Source organism: Sinocyclocheilus rhinocerous, unplaced genomic scaffold (assembly GCF_001515625.1).
Source record: "Sinocyclocheilus rhinocerous isolate Xijiao unplaced genomic scaffold, SAMN03320098_v1.1 scaffold1268, whole genome shotgun sequence".
Classification (NCBI taxonomy): domain Eukaryota; kingdom Metazoa; phylum Chordata; class Actinopteri; order Cypriniformes; family Cyprinidae; genus Sinocyclocheilus; species Sinocyclocheilus rhinocerous.
The window spans coordinates 1,550,951-1,570,905 of NW_015664016.1; the positions used below are offsets into that span (position 1 = coordinate 1,550,951).

General features: G+C 36.8%; 1 protein-coding gene across 1 annotated transcript in view; it reads left to right on the forward strand.

Annotated features, from left to right (window-relative positions):
* Positions 1 to 19,708, forward strand: part of LOC107729231 (kinesin-like protein KIF26B) — a 44,511-nt gene extending 24,803 nt beyond the window's left edge. The window contains exons 3-5 of the mRNA XM_016539663.1: positions 6,274 to 6,891; positions 19,222 to 19,391; positions 19,624 to 19,708. Coding sequence (XP_016395149.1) covers positions 6,274 to 6,891; positions 19,222 to 19,391; positions 19,624 to 19,708 — 873 coding nt within the window. The remainder of the gene's footprint in view (positions 1 to 6,273; positions 6,892 to 19,221; positions 19,392 to 19,623) is intronic.
* Positions 19,709 to 19,955: the final 247 nt, after the last annotated feature.

Sequence of the window (19,955 nt, forward strand, 5' to 3'; positions counted from 1 at the left end):
AATGTGAGACAGGCAGCTTTTCGAACATCAGTCAAAGTTGTTTTTCCTTCAAGAGGATTTGAGTTCACTTTTTTACAGTTGGTTAAAGTCTGCTATTTTTGGTTATTTTTGGTTAAGTCTTGAAGTGGCACGGCTTAGGATTTGGTATTTGGGTCTCCACCCTGAAAGAAGAAATATCTGCAGTGGCTTTGCATGAATTACAGAAATGCAGGTTTCTGCTGCCGCAGTTGAAAAAGCTGAAGTTCCAGTGCTGCGATTCACCTCCAACCTTGTTTTTTTTTATTTTTTATATATAACAAAGCTTGACATAACTTCAAAGATAACTAGCTATGATAAACATTTTGTGTCTATACCAACAGAACTTCAAGTGAATGAGTGATCATTTCCTGTCGGTCAGGGAAGTGGAGGTCAGTGTCAGTGGGGTCCACCGACATATTCCAGATCACTTCTGTCTGCCTTCTACAAATATTTACAACAATATTTATATGCATACTAATATATCATGTACAGCTCCTATAGACATCCTGAGTGAAGTACAATGCACATCATATTTATAGTTCATATACACTCCTGTTCAAAAGTCTGTATGATTTTTTCGATGTTTTTTGAAAGAATTACAGTAAAAAATATACTGTAAAAAATGATAATTACCAATGAATTGTGTTTTTGAATGTATTTTAAAATGTAATCTCTTCCTGTGATGTAAAGCTGCATTTACTCCAGTCTTCAGTGACACATGATTCTTCAGAAATCATTCTAATACGCTGATTTGCTGCTCAAGAAACATTTCTTATTATTATCAATATTATTTTTATTTATTTATTTATTTGTTATTTTTTTGGTGGAAATTATAATATATATTATAGCATATCAGTATTCTTGCTGGAAAAAACGAAATCTTACAAAAAGTGACCCCAATCTTTTGAAAGGTAGTGTATATCAGATATATGTGGCTGTTAGTTTAAAAGCTGATGGGATATTGAAGATGACAGACACAATGTTGCCACTGAGTTTCACAGACCCTCAGTGACAGTCCCCTCTCAAACTGTATTTACATCAACCCTCAAACCAATGAACTGTGAAGGCAAATGAGATGACTCAAGACATTAAAACGCCACTAGACTAGAATTCATAAAGGATATACATAAAATGTGATATGCATTCATTTGCATACATTTCCAGAACAAATCTGAAGACTTGATAAAGCCAGGTTCAAAATTCTTGTCATTTTATTGATATATTAAAGGTTTTTACAGTGGGGGTTTTGTATATCTCTTTTTATCACTGAATAAATTTAAAAATACTGTCAACAGCCAGAAACAATTACAGTTGTCACCATGTTTTTAGGAATACAATGTTGTTTAAAAACAGCCAAATGATATATGAAACCATCTGTAAAAACCTTTAGAATATAGTTAGAAATATAACTGGACAGTTAAGTGCTACTGAAGTGGAGAAAAAAAAACTAATTTTGACAAAACAGTCTTTAGATATGCAGTGCAATTGAAATCTATAACTGGCCAGTTAAGTGCTACTGAAGTGGAGATTTCTGGCTCAATGCATGAGAAAAAAAAACGAATTTTGACAAAACAGTCTTTAGATATGCAGTGCAATTGAAATCTACACGTACAAATATATAAAGTGCAATAAAAGAAGCTCAAAATTGACCAGTGCATGAAAAAACTGAATGGCTGCATCAATTAGATGCTTGTAGTGTCTTGCCTTAAGTTGAACTCCTCAAGGTATTGTCACAGAATCATGGACCCTTTTTCCACGGTACTAGTCATTGCATTCCAGAATGCATGCAAAATGAGGCAGACAAGCTTTAGAATTTGCACCTTACGTGGGGGTTGCATTTCCTTTTTATGGACACTGACCAGACCTGCATGACAGAACCACCAGCTTGGAGATAAATGTCTTAGGTCTGTACCTTATGGTTCAGTGCTGCCTTGTTAGTTTTAGTTAGCTCTATAAGAGCGGCATTAACTGCAGAGGTCACCGCGTGCAATGTATGGGGCAGAGGGGACGCTGGCTGAGGACGGGAGGGATACACAAAGCAGCTTCTGTAAGATGAGAGTCGGCCTTTAGATTTACACTGACAGCAGGAATGTGTGGTTTTAATCAGAACAGACCTTCAGTCTCTCTCATTCAGTGACTGTGCTCGTGTCCGGGCTTTGATTAGCTGGACCGCTGCCCTGTGCCCAGCCGAGAGGGTCCTGCCAGACCCAACAGGGAGGTACAAGGTGCGGTAAGGACAGCGTAAGCCCAGAGCAGATGGATTGCAGTGTGTTTCCGCCCCACTGCAGCCTCGCCAACTCTGAGTCTATGATGTGTCAGAGACCCACGATGCACTGTCAGATATGTTCAATGCAACGTGCCATAACAGCTGGGTTGAAAAGTGTTACAGTTATGTGATGTCGCTCAAGGAATCAACAAATGAAATCCAAATTGACTGTATTTTTTCTTAATAGGCAATATTTGTCTTCTCCACCTTATTTTTGCAGTGCAGAAGTAAGCTATTTTCTGTGAATGTGTCAGACCTCTGATTCATTAGCTGCTATAGGTAGATAACTAGAAGAATAAAAAGGTGCAGTAAACAATAAACCTATTTGCACTACAAACCAATGTGTTTATGATCATAATAATGAATGATAATAATATGATAACAAATACCAGTAACACAATAGTAATGCAACAGTAATACAATATCAAGTAGCATAACAGACTGTTTTTGGAATTAAAATAACTGGAAGAGAATGACACAGAAAGACTTGCACGTTGAAGTTGCAAATAGCTGTGTCCATACATAAGGTGTCCATACATAAGGTGGAGAATTTTCCATCAAAATGAAATTTTACTTGATTTACCTCTTAAATGCTTTTTATTTTTAGTTGACATGACCTCCATACATAAGGTGGAGAATTTTCCATCAAAATGAAATTTTGCTTGATTTACCTCTTAAATGCTTTTTATTTTTAGTTGACATGACCAACAAGGACACAAGGCTCTCTAAAAATGGTCACTGACAAACATCTAAAATATAAAGAAATATTTGTGACTTGAAGTGACGCTTGTACATATAGCCAGAATACAGAGCTTCAACAATGGAGAAAGATCTTTTTTTTTGCCCTCACAAATTGATGCAGTTACAGCATTTACCAGCCAGGGCTAACTAACAATGCTAACCAGTCCAACCTTGATCTCTTGGTCACCAAGCCCACTAGTTTTTCAACTGCCTGGTATATGACATCCATTTTTTACAATCCAATAAATTTGAGATGGATAACATCATGTAAGTGCATACTTATCTTGTTTCATGTACGGTTTTATTTTGAAATATATCAGAATGTGGAAGAAAACTAGGTTGTGATTTTCAACAACATCCTACTTGTTTCAGCTGTTCATTTGAAGTTATTTTAGTACCATTTAGATACTATTATGTTTTTTTATAAATACTTTATTTGTAATTTTGTTGTGGTTTTGCCATTTTTATTTATTTTGTATTTATTTTTGTTTTAAATATGTCTATAGGCCTATACTTTCCATTCATATATATTTGTTTTAGTTTTTATTATTTTAGTATATCAAATTAAACTGCAAATGAAGGTGAGAAATGTTGCCTTGGCATCTAACTGAAATAAAAATAAATATTTACGTTTTTATATATTATTATAGTTACAACTACAATATTATATATATTATAGTTTTTATATATATTATAATTATACATTTTATTTAATTTCAGTTAAAGTTTATTTTATAAATGAACAAAAGTTGTTTTATTGTTTTAGTTAACTACAAGATCTCATGGTGTTGCCAGATTTCATGCACATGAATCTGCAACACATTGTCATTAGCTGCAGTTCTAATTCAGCCTGTCTGCATGCATAAATGAGTGCGGCCTCTAAACCCAAGGTTTAAGGTTAATTGTTATACTAGCTGGTTTAACGTTAACACCTCTCCACGACTACTGTAGTTGGAGACCGATGCACCACTATAGTGTCTAACAAGCACTGTCTAGATGCTAAAAAGGTCAAGTATCTGTCAAGGCATTGGGGATGCTAATTAGAATCCATCTAGCCATTATGATGAGCTCCATAATATGAAATTCCAACTGTTAATTGTGATAAACTTGGGCCCGCGGCCTCTAAACCCAATGTTTAAGGTTAATTGTTATACTAGCTGGTTTAACGTTAACACCTCTCCACGACTACTGCAGTTGGAGACCGATGCACCACTATAGTGTCTAACAAGCACTGTCTAGATGCTAAAAAGGTCAAGTATCTGTCAAGGCATTGGGGATGCTAATTAGAATCCATCTAGCCATTATGATGAGCTCCATAATATGAAATTCCAACTGTTAATTGTGATAAACTTGGGCCATAAGAAAAAAAATACAATTGTGAGATCTCTTAATTCTTCCTTGTGGCGGAACTATTTTGTGTAATGTAGCTTTTAAGTCAATGTCTTAATCAAAAACAATACACAGATGGGATGCACCAGAATGAAAGATTAATTATATTTATTTCTGAGTGTCCACTAAGTCATTGCAAGTGTGCGTTTCTTCCCTTGTGTGATGAAAGGATGATGTCATCCCCCGTATGTCAATTAATCTAATTAAAATCATTCCTGCATCTTCACACTGCCCTGTGAGCATGTGCCAAAACATAATTATGATCTTCATCTCATGGAATGCTCAAGCACATGGTGTGATGATGCACCAAAGCCAGATAATTGGTTGCTTTATGCTAATGAAGACTTGGAAGACAGAAAAAATAAGGAGCAGACCAAATCCAGACTGACAAAGCGTGAGAACAAAGGCGTTATTTGCATTATAATTGTATTCTGCATAATGTTACTATACAAAAATAATGTGCACATCGTTTATGCTTGGTGAATATACCATCATCAGCAGATTTCAATTAGTCATTAATTGGTGCAGTGGTTTAGGCTCATGGCTGGTAACTAGAAGGTTGGTGGTTTGATCCCTGCAGGAAGTGCGCCATGAACCAATCAGATCTTGAGCAAGGCACTTAACCCCAGGATGCTCTGGGGGATTGTGCCTGTAATAAGTTCATGGCGCTTCTCTGTGGTGACATCATGTGAATGTCTTGGAAATAAATTCCATGGTTGTGTGGCGATAAATTAATGATTGTTGTATGTAATTACTTACCCGTGAAGATAGACTCATTTAGTCTGTTTAAGACTGCTTAAGGAAAGACAATGGAGGAACCAAGGGTGTATGTTTGCCCAGAGGAAAGTTCAGTTGCTCAGAGGTTGCTCATTCATTGCTTAGAAGACTTAATTGAGTTCTCAGTTGTTTCATCAATCAAGACGTCCTCCTAAAACTAAATCAAATTAAGAATAAAAATAGACATAAAATGAAACAATTTGGTCATACAGTTTGAGTACAGATTAATAGATAAAACAATGTGGATAGCAGCTTAAATTATTTTGTGTATAACTTTGTCAACTCATTTGTTTCTTTATTAATTTATTTTAAAGGTATAGTTCAACCAAAAATGAAAATGCTGTAATTATTTTCTCACTTTTCATTCTAAACCTGTATGACGTTCTTTCTTGTGTGGAAAACAGAAGAAGATATCAATGTGGTCCAATGTTGTTTGGTTCCAAATGTTGTTTGAGATATCTTCTTTTGATTTTTTGCAGAAGAAAGTAAGTCATAAAGGATTGGAACCACATGAGTAAATGATGGATAGAGAATTTAATTATCGAATTGAGATGAACATTTGATGAAAAATACGTGTGTTTAAATTAAAATTAGTAGCAAAAGACTCTTGACTGCACATTTTGGAGTCTTGAGGACAGTCTGAGACTCTTTCAGTACATTTGAGCTATATGGTCTGTTTTCAGGAGAAACATCTGAGAATCTGTAGACAAAAGTAGCAAAAGTCTCCATTTCATCTCATTGATGTCTATGAGAAGCAACAGAGAGAAAAAAATTGATTTGTTTTGGAGTTTTCTTTCATGAGTGGTTTTAATGTTGGTATAGGGACATTTTAAAATCAATCAATCTGTGGTTGTGCACCTATGGTTCAATGAAGAAACTATAACATCCATAGAACCTTTCCATTGCACAAAAGGTTCTTCATGGTGTTCTTTATATTATTAACATGTTCTTTACTCTTAAAATAATGGTTCAAAGAACTGTTCACTGAAAGATTCATTCTTCATGGCACTGCTATGGCAATTTTAAGAGTACATGTGTCCACAATCCTCTATTTTCCCTCTTTGTTCCCTCTCTCTCCATAGGATCCCTCCTTCTCCCTGCTGCTCCATGATAAACTGCAGGTGCCCAACAGCACACGTAAGGCATGGAACGAGCGTGACGGTCGCTGTGACGTGTGTGCCACCCACCTGAGTCAGCTGAAGCAGGAGGCCGTCCACATGGTGCTGAGTCTGGAGCAGTGTGATGTATCTCCTGGCTCTCCTCCATCCCTGGCCTCCCTGGTGGGATCCCGCAGCATCCTCCAGGGTCCCACGCCACCTCGAGACTGGGCGTTCCTCCCTACAGGCAACCATTCCTCGGCCTCCTCCACCTCTGCTACCGTTTCTGCCACCACATCCAGTTCCACCCCAACAACCACCAATGCGAGCAACGGCGGCAGTTCCCACCACCCAGCATTCCCCAAACACGGATCCAAACCCAACAGTCTGGGGGTGAGCAATGGTGTGGAGAAGAAAAGCAACTCGCCCGGCCACGCAGGAAAGTCCACAGGACCGCAACAGCCTCATCTACCCAGCTGCCCCAGCAACTCTAATGGAGCTGTGTTGAGTTCTGTCGCACTCCAAGCTCACCAATACCTGGACGGCACCTGGACATCTGGACACGTGTCAAGAGCCAATGACGTCACACTCTATCCTTATCAGGTAGGCATATGTGAAGCCTTATCCATCTATCTAGCAATCTATCTGTCTGTCTGTCTGTCTGTCTATCATTTATTCATTCTGTTTATGGTTCTGTCAGTCTGTCTATGTTCCTGTCTATCATTCATTTGTTCCAGCCTTTGTATGTTCTGTCATTGTATTTATCTGTCTAATGTTCATTTGTTCAGTCTATTGTTCTATCTGTCTATCTGTTTGTCTATTGTTCTGTATCTGCCTGTCTGCCTGTCTGTCTATCTTTCTGTCAATCATTCATCCATGCTGTCTTTCGTTCTATCTTTGTATCTATCTGTGTGTCTTTCAGTCTTTCTGTTTATCATTTGTTTGTTCTGTCTGTCATTCTATCTTGTCTGTCCGTCCATCTGTCTACTTGTCTGTCTGTCGTTATTGCATCATTGTCTTAGCAATGCATCCCAGAAAGTGGCAATGGAGAGTGTTCTAAATCAGTCACTTATGAGGTTCAGTTAGGATGCTGCCTAAAAGTAGGCTTCAAGACAGCTCATTAATTTTTTTTGGAACAAAACCTTAATTTTTTTATTCATGGTTGGAGGGTTGGAGCGTCCCTTTGGGGAGAAGTGCCGCCTGATGTAATGAGGTGTTGTTTGCACATTGTGGTTAATGTTGTAATCTAATGATACAGTCCTTTGGGAGACCCTCTGGGCCTAATGTGCATTGGTAATGTATCGGACGGAAGGAATTACATTTTATATAGACTGCATGGGGTCGAGGGAACCTTTTCAGAGAATCAATTTGATTCATTTGTTTGGACAAAAGCCTAGTTCTTTTGGTCTACTGTGTTTGCAGAGACGGAGAAACCTTGGAAGGCTAGTTCATTTAGTTTCTCCGCGATTTGATTCATTTGTTTGGACAAAAGCCTAGTTCTTTTGGTCTACTGTGTTTGTAGAGACGGAGAAACCTTGGAAGGCTAGTTCATTTAGTTTCTCCGCTCTCTGTAATGGTATGGAATCTAGATAATATCACTGGAGAGCAAACCATTCATTTCTGGCAGGCAGGTGAGTGACAATCAGTCCACTTGAGACCTAATTCCTAGTTATTTCACTCTGAGATCCAAGGTTAGTGCATTTCTACCTGCAAGAGTCAACATGTCAGATTTGAACAAGCATTTTAATAAGGTCCAAATGAGAGATTTTTGTTTTAAGAGGGATAATTCAGTTTTGGCGTATGTTGTCAGTCTTCAGTCTTAACAGGAAAAGAACTTGCCGCAAACTGAATTGAGGCACTCAGGAGTCTTTTTAGTAAAGCCTAAGTGAATTAAGTCACAGCAGGTTGATTAGATCTCATCAGAGAGATGTCTTCTCTGGAGTCGCAGTGGCTTATCAGGGAGCGTCAGCTGCTTTAGACTCTATTAAGTACAAAGGAATGTTGAATAGCATAGAATCAGCTGCTCTGTGGAGATTTGAATCTTATAAAATAAATTCAACCGTACACAGAGGTGCATATAGTATTGTTACCTTAAACATTTAATGATTTGTCAGGATGATCAATGTTTCTTGAGCTGCGTTCCAATTTACAGGGTCCCTATGTAGTGTTCACTAATCCCCACATACTCAGTTTGAGTATATCTGTTTAAGTTCACTTCACTTGACAAAATTTGTTCACTTTGTCTATGGGTTTTGCATATGATTAATCTATTTGTGTAAATATAACATATTGTAGTGCATATACAGTATTAAATAGAATATAAAAATGCATATATCATATAATTGGTTACTCAAAATAGTGCATATAGAAATAACACATTCTTAATGTGGTATTTTAAGTTAAATAATTCCTTCCAATACCTTTTAGTACAGAATAACTTACATACTTATAAAGCATTATATAAATACAACATTTGGATGCATCTGCACATTGAATGCTGTTGCAATGAGCTTGCAATGTATTAACCATTTAAAGATGCATGCCATTTTTTCCCCTCTGAAAGCAGCAACCTTTTTTAGAGGCTGCAACTGCATTTGAATCATGAGCATAGCTATAGGCCATTTACTATTTTTAATTTTGTCAGGCTCAATCATGGGGCACAAGAGGAATATGCACTTAAATGTTTCCCCTGTGAGCATTCAGTAGAGTCTCAAAACCATTTTGAATCAAGTGTGAATACAAGGCTGTTTATAGGTAGACATAAACAGGAATCTCTTAAGGAATGTTCAGGTGGCTGTGTTTGGAAATCGACGCTTTGATCTGGCTTCATTTAAGTGGCTGAGTGGGTAAATGTTCCTTGATTCAATTAAAAAAATGAAGTCTTTAAAATCCCATGTAGATTTAGAGGAATGTTTTGCAAATGTGTCCTTTCACTGAACTTGGGTCTTGAAACAAAGACACTTTTGTATGAGAATGATCTAATTAACTAGTTACAGGTCATGAGTCTCTCGTAAGAGTTGTGGGATTCATCTGACAAGGAAAAGAATTCTAGGTTTTGTAAGTAGTGTATATACAGTAGACGTTTGTAAATATGCTTTATTATTGAAATGACACCTAATTAAGTGACGTGACATGTGGCCAAGTATGGTGACCCATACTCGGAATTAGTGCTCTGCATTTACCCATCCAAAGTGCACACACACAGCAGTGAACACACACACACCGTGAACACACACCCGGAGCAGTGGGCAGCCATTTATGCTGCGGCACCCGGGGAGCAGTTGGGGGTTCGGTGCCTTGCTCAAGGGCACCTCAGTCGTGGTATTGAAGGTGGGAGAGAGCGCTGTACATTCACTCCCCTAAATGTTCCTTGATTCAATTAAAAAAATGAAGTCTTTAAAATCCCATGTAGATTTAGAGGAATGTTTTGCAAATGTGTCCTTTCACTGAACTTGGGTCTTGAAACAAAGACACTTTTGTATGAGAATGATCTAATTAACTAGTTACAGGTCATGAGTCTCTCGTAAGAGGATTCATCTGACAATGAAAAGAATTTTAGGTTTTGTAAGTAGTGTATATACAGTAGACGTTTGTAAATATGCTTTATTATTGAAATGACACCTAATTAAGTGACGTGACATGTGGCCAAGTATGGTGACCCATACTCGGAATTAGTGCTCTGCATTTACCCATCCAAAGTGCACACACACAGCAGTGAACACACACACACCGTGAACACACACCCGGAGCAGTGGGCAGCCATTTATGCTGCGGCACCCGGGGAGCAGTTGGGGGTTCGGTGCCTTGCTCAAGGGCACCTCAGTCGTGGTATTGAAGGTGGGAGAGAGCGCTGTACATTCACTCCCCCCACCTACAATCCCTGCTGGTACGAGACTCGAACCCGCAACCTTTGGGTTATGAGTCCGACTCTCTAACCATTAGGCCACGACTTCCCCTATGCATTATGGGATTTCTTTTGAGAAAGAGATACTGTATCTGTCGTGCATATTTAATGTGGAGTATGTTGTAGTGCGGCTCTGCTTCAGGCAGTTGTGCATACTTTTTAAGTCTGTTTCTCAATGAGACCTTCCACACACGCAAACATCTGCAGAATTTGTTTCAAACATTTGCTTCTGCTCAGAATGCACAGATTCAATGTGAAGCTTTGCAGTAACCGCTGATTTTGATTAGGGAAACCATAAAGGAATGAAAATAATAACATGATGTTATACCATAGGACATTTCCAGTGATTACATTTATACCAAGAACATAGTACTAAGCATATTTTGATCAGATGTTATTTGGTACAGAAACATGAACACATATTTGTTGTCATACATAGCCCTCAACTCACTTATTCTTCATATAGAAGTCCAATAATCTAGACCAAGTGTGTTTTTTTTTTCTTGTCAACCTGGAGGGGATATTTTGGAAGCTCTGGTGGTGGTTTAAATGAACAATAGTCTTTTATATGGAATCCACAGACAGGTGGATTGTGTTAGTTAGTATGTGTTAGTATGTGTTTTTGAGAGAGAATGAGAAATCCAGAACAGGTTGATTTTAATCTGGCTATTAGACAAAACAGTACTCTGAAATGTTGACATCATGAGTTAATCAGGAGTAAATTGTTATTTCAAAGCATTTAAAAGTGTTAAAGCAATAAGCCATTACGTAATATTAAAAAAATGTGGTCTCAGGTTTGTCTGCATTTGACAACGTCCTTGGATTTGAAATCATTTTATAATAACACATATTCAAGTGATTTGAAGTACTCTGAAATGTTGACATCATGAGTTAATCAGGAATAAATTGTTATTTCAAAGCATTTAAAAGTGTTAAAGCAATAAGCCATTACGTAATATAAAAAAAATGTGGTCTCAGGTTTGTCTGCATTTGACAACGTCCTTGAATGTGAAATCATTTTATAATAACACATATTCAAGTGATTTGAAAGGAAGTTCACTGTAATTGAACACAGGCACATCTAAGAATTCAAAGGAATACTTTAAGCAAAAAAAAAAAAAGAGAAAAAAAATCTGTCATTATTTACTAACTGGGTTTGACATTATGATATTTCGCTTAGAGATGCTCAAGAACAATGGACGTTTGATGTTACTGACGTCAAACTCGCTCCATAACGCCATATTCGATTTGCAAGCTGCTCTCGAGTTACGTTTGCAGTGAAAAAATGACTTTCTGAATTATGTGATGCTTTTATCATTTTAAGATTTTTTTTTTTTTTGGAGCCTGTTGTTATATGGACAGTATAATCTGTAAAGTTTCTTTCAAAATCTTTCTTTTGTGGCACATATTTATTTATTACGTAAACATGTATAATATTTTTTTATTAATAATAATAATTTTATAAATATGATAACATTTTAATATTTTGTATTTTTATCTTTGTATGCTTTATAAATGTACACATGCATTTTATTTACTTATTTTTGTATTTTTACTTTTTATATATTGTTATTATTATTTAATGACAGAATAAATAATCAGCAAATAATGACAGAATTTTCATTTGGGGGTGAACTATTCCTTAAAAGGCTAGCATTTTGTCTGAGAATTTGGTCTTGAATGTGTGTTACAGTCCGAGTGTTTGATCTGGTCCCACAAGATTCTCATGGTCAGAGTTTTGGTGGGTCTAATCTTGATTGTGCCAGTTGTTAAACAGCATGATGGAACAAGGAAGTCCCATGAAAATGGAACAAGAACAAGAAACTGGGGCACACCCTTCACCTCACTCTAATCACGTCTTCCTTTAGACACACGTCTCTCAGCTCTCCCTTGTTCTGTCTGTTCTTCTCCTCCTTGAGCTGAGCTCTGTATCTCCCTCTCCATCTCAATGAGTCTTTTGTGACTCCTCTGCTTTTCACTTCTGTTTACTTTGGCTAAGATGTGTTTTATTTTCTGTATCTCTCTACCCCCTCCCACCCCCTCGCTCTCTTTCATTGCCCAAGGGGCTGGTTTTTGTGCACAGGAAGCCGTTAAGCTTGCGTTGGAGAGTCACTCCGATAGTGACAATTACCCTGGATGCAGGACCTTGTTATAAAAACAGTTGGTGTGCCACACACAGAGCTCTGACATTCCATGTGGACTTTGTCTTATCCCTTATAAAATCTCCTCAAGGAGGGCTCTTTTCTAAAACCTACATCCCTTTCTTTGGAGGAGGAATGTGGCTCCCACCCAACGGACACTTCCAGCTTGTGTCCATGTCTACATCACAGGCCCATTTAAAGGCATGACGAGGCAACTTCAGTCTTGAATATGTTTTTATATAAACTGTTGAATCTATGTTTATTATTTCAAGAAAAAGTCCCTTGTTAAACTGGTTCCTTGGCTGGAGTTTATACTATGGGCAGAGAGCATCTGTAAGGCGTAGGGGGTCTCCTTTGCTCTGTCAAGAGCTATTAAATTGATTCATTCAAAGAGTCTCTCTACTTCATAGATTATACATAAACTGAATACAAATATTCCCTATTTTACATTCATCAGGTCAAGCTAGCTGGCTACTCGCCTACTCCTTCATGTCACAATCAATGTAAATCTTGCCAAAATAAGAACAGGAGAATTGCATGAGTCACCACTGACAACAATATGTCTTGCTTTAATGGTTGCCGTATGTTTGCAATTGCATTGGATTGAGGATGTCTATGGCAATTAAATTCCCAAATTTGAATTTGATTTAAATTGAGGTAGCAAACATGATGCAGAATTGCAATTTTAATTTCTATAAGAATGTAAAATGCAAATGAATTAAAATGTAGAATTTCAAAGAAATTGTCAAAGGAATTCATATGACAATTTTTTAACTAGAAAAATGTAAATGTTGACTTGACAAAACTTTGTTTGAAAAATAAAAAAGTGATAGAATGATTTATGGTTCGACAGATGAATAGACAAATAGAAAGATGATGGATGGATGGATGGATGGATGGACAAATAGACCTATAGACTGAAGGATAGACAGATGAATAGATGAATATAAAGGTGGATGGATGGATAGATTTATGGATGGATGAATGGCTGGACGAATAGAAAGATGGTGGACGGATGGATAGATGAACAGAAAGAGATGGATGAATGGCAGATACACAGATTGATTGTTGGATGGATGGGTGGATGGACAAATAGAAAGATGGATTAATGGACGGATGGGCAGACAGATTGATTGATGGATAGATGGATGAATAGATGGATGGATGGATGGACAAATAGAGAGATAGACTGATGGATAGACAGATGAATAGATGAATATAAAGGTGAATGATGGATAGATTTATGGATGGATGAATGGATGGACGAATAGTAAGATGGTGGACGGATGAATAGATGAACAGAAAGACAGATAGATGAATGACAGATAGACAGATTGAGTGTTGGATGGATGGACAAATAGAAAGATGGATTAATGGACAGATGGGCAGATAGATTGATTGATGGATAGATGGATGAATAGATGAATACAAAGATGGATGGATGGATGGATGGATGGACAAACAGAAAGATGGATGGATAGATGAATAGAAAGATTGATGGATGGATGGTAAATACAGAAAGATGGATGGATGCAAATAGATGGAAGGATGGAAGGATAGATGAATGGATTGGCAGATGGGCGGATGGATGGATAGACAAATGAATAGACAAATATAAAGGTCATGGATGGATGGATGGATGGACGAGTAGAAGACGGTGGACGGATGGATAGACTAATAGAAAGATGGATGGATGGCAAATAGATTGAATGTTGGATAGATGGATGGATGGACAAATAGAAATATGGATTACTGGACGGATGGGCAGATAGATAGATTGATTGATGGATAGATGGATGAATGGAAAGATGGATGAATGGACAGACAGACAGACAGACAGACAGACAGACAGACAGACGGATGGATGGATGAATGGACAGGTGGACAGATGGTTGCAATTCAGTAAATTCCTCTTCCTTCATTCAAGCTCCAATTTAGCTTCCTGTGGAATGTGGCCATTCAAAATTCAATTTTTCATATTTACACTAACTACTGTACTGTACTTTTTTTATACTGTACCTGAAAAATATGTGTCATCCCCTTAAGCATATCCCATGGTTTAATTTTTTTCTGTAGCCCATCTCCGGTGTGTTATTCCTATCCAGGACTGTAAGTATTGTATACTGTATTCCATCCCATCTGAATTGAGAAGTGAATGTGAACTGTCACACATAGATATAGAGAGCGCTCAGGGGATGGTGAAGAATAGTTAACATATCCAGGAGAGGAGTATCCAGGCAGTGCAGTGTGTTCCGGCTTTAATTATGATGAATGAGGAAGTCTCTTCTTGTGGGTGTGAAGGGGGCCACTGGGGAACGGGGTGGAAGGAAACCTCCACTCAAGGGCTTCTTTTAGATCTTTCCGTTCCTCTCTTGGGTATTTCTGCTGTATCAGGAAATTTCCATTCTCAGAAATGTTCTCTACCTTCCTCATCCATCAAACCTGCACTTGGCCCCAGTCTCATGTAAACCTGGAGCTGGTGCAGTCACATGGGGGGGCCAGCCTGCTGTTGAAACATGAAATGTGACATCCATAAAATTACAAGTGCTGGATATTGATTTCACACACGCACAGGGACGTACTTGGCAATTTGTCATCTGTGGTGAAGTTGCTATCATTGTGCTCAGGGCATTCTAATATGCTTGAATAAATCACTAGAGTGATATTTTCTGCAATATTGAGAATCCTCACTTTAGTATTTGCAATTTTATAACATACTAAGGCATTATATATCACGTTTATCTTCTCAAGATTTAAAGTTCACGAAATTCAGGATCCTCTTGATTATCTGCATTTTGTTTTCAAAATAAGACTTGATTAGCATTAGACATTTCTTTGCGTGGATATGTACAATCTGTTTATTTTATTTTATTATTTTTATAATTAAATAACAGTTTTTTTAACATTGATTGTTCCTAAACTATAATCCATTTATTTTATTTTATTTTATTTTATTTTATTTTATTTTAATAACACTCTTATTAGGCATGGTTCTTTAACTGTTTTATTTTATTTTATAATTTAATAACAGTTTTTTAACATGCGTTTATTTTATTTTATTATTTATTTTTATTTTTATAGTTTAATAACACTCTTATTAGGCATGGTTTTTAAACTGACCCATTTTTTAAAATATTTTTTTATATTTAAAAATATGGGAATAGCGTAAACATATACCTTTTGTTCATATAAAAATACTGTAAGAAAACTGTCCTACAGTGCATTATTTGCAACTGGAGAACTTGGACAGAAGACTTACCATGTAGCCGGCTATCTGTCGATCTTTGAATAACCTTTATCTGACTGATATCAGAAATGCTAAGATTTTTAATTTAGCTTTACAAAGCCATATGGACCAGCAAAGCAGTATGAAGGTCTGAGTCAATGTCAAACAGTAGAACGTGGATGGATGGATAGATGGATGGGGGCATTACATTTGGGCAAACAAAGGGCTACTATCAGACAGAGGAGAGAGAGGAGAAGTAAATGAGAGAGGAGAATGGAAGGAGAGATGATGGAAGGATGGGCAGAGAGGTGCAATCTGTGCTGTTGGCACTGCTGGTATTTAATGCTCCTTCTTCTCATTCCTGCACAGATGGCAGATGGCAAATCAGCCGTCGGTTCCCAGATGATCTGACTGGCTGTGAGCAGGGCTGAGTCGTTTCAATGCCACCATGAGGATAGAATTGCCTCATGGAAAACAAACATTCATTGAAGATTCAGAAGTATTTTTATAAAGTCCATATAGTACACTTTTATTGCATTCTTTAGTTTTATGGAGATTTTTTTGAGAATTAAACAGACTCTTTTGCTACTGTACCTTTAAAGGAGTAGTTCACCCAAAAATGAACATTTGCTGAAATTTATTCACTCTTAGGCCATCCAAGATGTAGATGAGTTTGTTTCTTCATCAGAACAGATTTGGATAAATTTAGCATTACATCACTTGCTCACGAATGGATCCTCTGCAGTGAATGGGTGCCGTCAGAATGAGAGTCCAAACAGCTAATAAAAACATTACAATAATCCACAAGCAATCCACACAACTCCAGTCCATCAAATAACGTCATGTGAAGTGAAAAGGTGTGTGTTTGTAAAAAAACAAATCCATCAAGATGTTTGTTTTTTTTTACTAACCTTTGCTTCCGGCTACCTTTGTACTCTCATTCTACTCTCATGATCTGACGGCACCCATTCACTGCAGAAGTGATGTAATGCTAAATTTTCCCAAATCTGTTCTGGTGAAGAAACAAACTCACCTACATCTTGGACGGCTTGAGGGTGAATACATTTTCAGCACATTTTCATTATTGGGTGAACTGTTTCTTTAAGACTTGTATATGATCTGTCATGATTGACTGTTTCTGAATATTTAATAGGCTTATATATGTTAATTTGCTCATGATTCTGGCTTCGAAACACCCATTTTTGCAACTTAGTTTCCATAATTGTTCTGGCTTGGCTTAGGGAGGGAGATTTGCATGATCAGAATTAGATAATGACTATTATCATCGTTTGACAAGTGTGTACCGAATGAGCAGGATTTAGCTTTGTGTGTACTAGCTTAATCCATTCATTAATACGGGATAAAAGCTTTTTAATATTTCTCATATTGCCCTCTGTAAGCCTTATAGATTGACCCGTTCTTCAGTATGTCGTAGGATAATATTGTTTATGATGACCACTGTTATATAAATCTATATTACTGATTTTTTTGTTGGCAAAGGATCAATATTGTGTTCATTATTAGCTGCAAATTATCAGGTTTATTAATGGTTTGTGGTTATTCCCGTGACATTTCGTTCCATACGTTTTACTCCAACAGCTACTGCAGTTGTCAAATGCAAACACACCTACTGTAAATCCTGTGCTCGGTCACATGGATGTCTGCCCAGACCAATGCAGTGTTAAAGAACTGTAACGAGTGCAGACACTGCTAAATATACCAGTCAGTCATGTGCTATCATGGAGTATTTTAAGACGGCTGTGCGTTTTGCCACCATACCTGCAGCCAGACTGAAATAACACATGTGAGGCTGTGAAGACACCATGAGCCTTTGGCTGTGAACAGCTCAGTTTAGACTCTCGTTCTCTGAGGTGTGAAAGTCACTGTTGGTACTGGTTGGCCTGTTTGCAGAATTTAATTTATTGCAGTAAATTTAATTTAATTTAATTTAATTTAATTTAATTTAATTTAATTTAATTTAATTTAATTTAATTTAATTTAATTTAATTTAATTTAATTTAATTTAATTTAATTTAATTTAATTTAATTTAATTTAATTTAATTTAATTTAATTTAATTTAATTTAATTTAATTTAATTTAATTTAATTTAATTTAATTTAATTTAATTTAATTTAATTTAATTTAATTTTACACATAAAGCAGATTATAACAGAAATCATATTTGGGTGTTTCTTTAACTTCTGCCACTTTCTCCAGGGATTCATTTTTCTTACAGTTTTAAAACTTAGTTTTTATTTTATTTTTGTAAAATTATTTTTTAAAAATTATCATTTTATTTTATTTATAATTTTTATAAAGATCACATTAATTCTTGAAAATTTGTTACAATACCTTCATTTTTTACATTCATCAATTTAATTTTATTTTATTTTATTTTACCACATAAAGCAGATTATAACAGAAATCATATGTGGGTGTTTCTTTAACTTCTGCCACTTTCTCCAGGGATTCATTTTTCTTACAGTTTTAAAACTTAGTTTTTATTTTATTTTTGTAAAATTATTTTTTAGAAATTATCATTTTATTTTATTTATAATTTTTATAAAGATCACATTAATTCTTGAAAATTTGTTACAATACCTTCATTTTTTACATTCATCATTATATTAAAAGTGATATAATAATAATAATAAACAATAAATTGCATACAATCTAATAATATTAATGTAATTTATAATAAATATAGCTCTAGTATGTATATGATAGTATTTTTAAGTACAATAGTGTCTTGAAGAGCATGGTCTTGTGACGAAAAATCAAGGTATTAATTGTGAAAATATGATGTAATTTTATGTATTTATGCATTTAGCAGTGAAATTAGCCTTAGAAAAAAAGATTAATGATGCTAAAAATTTCATTTCCATCACACAATGTCATTAAACAATATATTTGGTGGAAATGACGCTTTTGTGAAAATGTGTTAATAAAAAAATATGTAAAATACATAAAAATGATCTTGTGATGCACGTATGTCCAATGCTGGACATTTTAGTGACAAATGCACAGATCTGGATTCTCTCACTGTCCATCCAGGCTTATCTGGGTGAGACTTTCCTACATTTGTGAAGCATTCTGTGTAAACACACAGAGGGCTGCTGGTTCACTGTACAGCAGAGCTCATCCTCCTCAGGGACTCGTGTGTCCTTATTTGGGGCGAAACGACAGACCCCGGCCCACAGCAACAGCAGTGCCCTCACCATCTATTTACAGCTGGGCCAGGGGAGGGTGTCCGGATTATTTCCAAATCTCCCTGAGTGGGTCTGGCTGAATGCTTGTTTAAGAAAGCCAGCCGTGCCGTGGGCCCTTCACAGCGCAATTATCAGGACTGTTTCTCATGACTCACGTCTAAGCTGAGTTGTTTATCTGAAGGCCTGGCAGAATCTGTGCTAAACTTATTCACCGCCACTGCGTGACCCAGGACACTTTCCAGAGACGCTGCTGTAGTTCAGACACAAATAGAATGAGTTTTCACCCCTTTTCCCATGCATATCTGGGAAATAAGAGCCATGGGGGACATAAAATACTGAGAACATTACCTGAGCTATATTGCATTTGTTTATCTGTAAACAAGAGCCATTTGCTCTCATTTAGTTGGCCGTTTTGCAGATTGTTTTTAATACCCATGTTTACTTGCATACAGATTTCTCAGATGGTGTCAGAAGGCAACCGGGAGGGTCTAAACGAAGCTGCGCTCAACCGCTATAACACCGACCGGCCCAGTGCATACAGCAGCCCTGCTGCTCCACCTCCTGCCCCAGTCACCACAGCGCCCTCCAGTGGCACCTCCGCTGCTGCATCCTTCTTTGCCAGGTAAGACTCTGGGTTTGATGTCACATGACATCAGCGGACTGCGGTTTGTTACAATTCTGTGCTACACTTTTAAAAACAAAGGTTCTTTTTTGGCATCTAAGGTTCCATAAGTCACCTACTTTTCACATCCATAGAACCTTTCCATGTCACAAAAGGTTCTTTATAGTGGAAAAACGTTTTTAAAATGTTCTTCACACTAAGAAAAAATGGTTCTTTTAAGAATGTTTCACAGAAAGGTTCTTAAGGGAACCAAAAAGGATTCTTCGAAAACCTCCAGGAGTGTTGAATACAATCTGGACATTAGCACGGTCATGTGACCTACAGTGCTATGTTGCTGTTATGGCTTCATTGGATAGTAATGTGCCCATTGAATGCATACTTGAGAATCTCAGCTGAAGTAGTACGTCATATGGTTATTTTTGGTGTACTGTTTCATGCATACTGCATATTTGGCAACATAAGCTCAATAGAAAAATGTGCCTCTACCTACATGTTTTGCAAAACTACAAAAAACATACATAGAAATACAATTCACTGCAGTTTCCAGATTAAATGAACACTAGT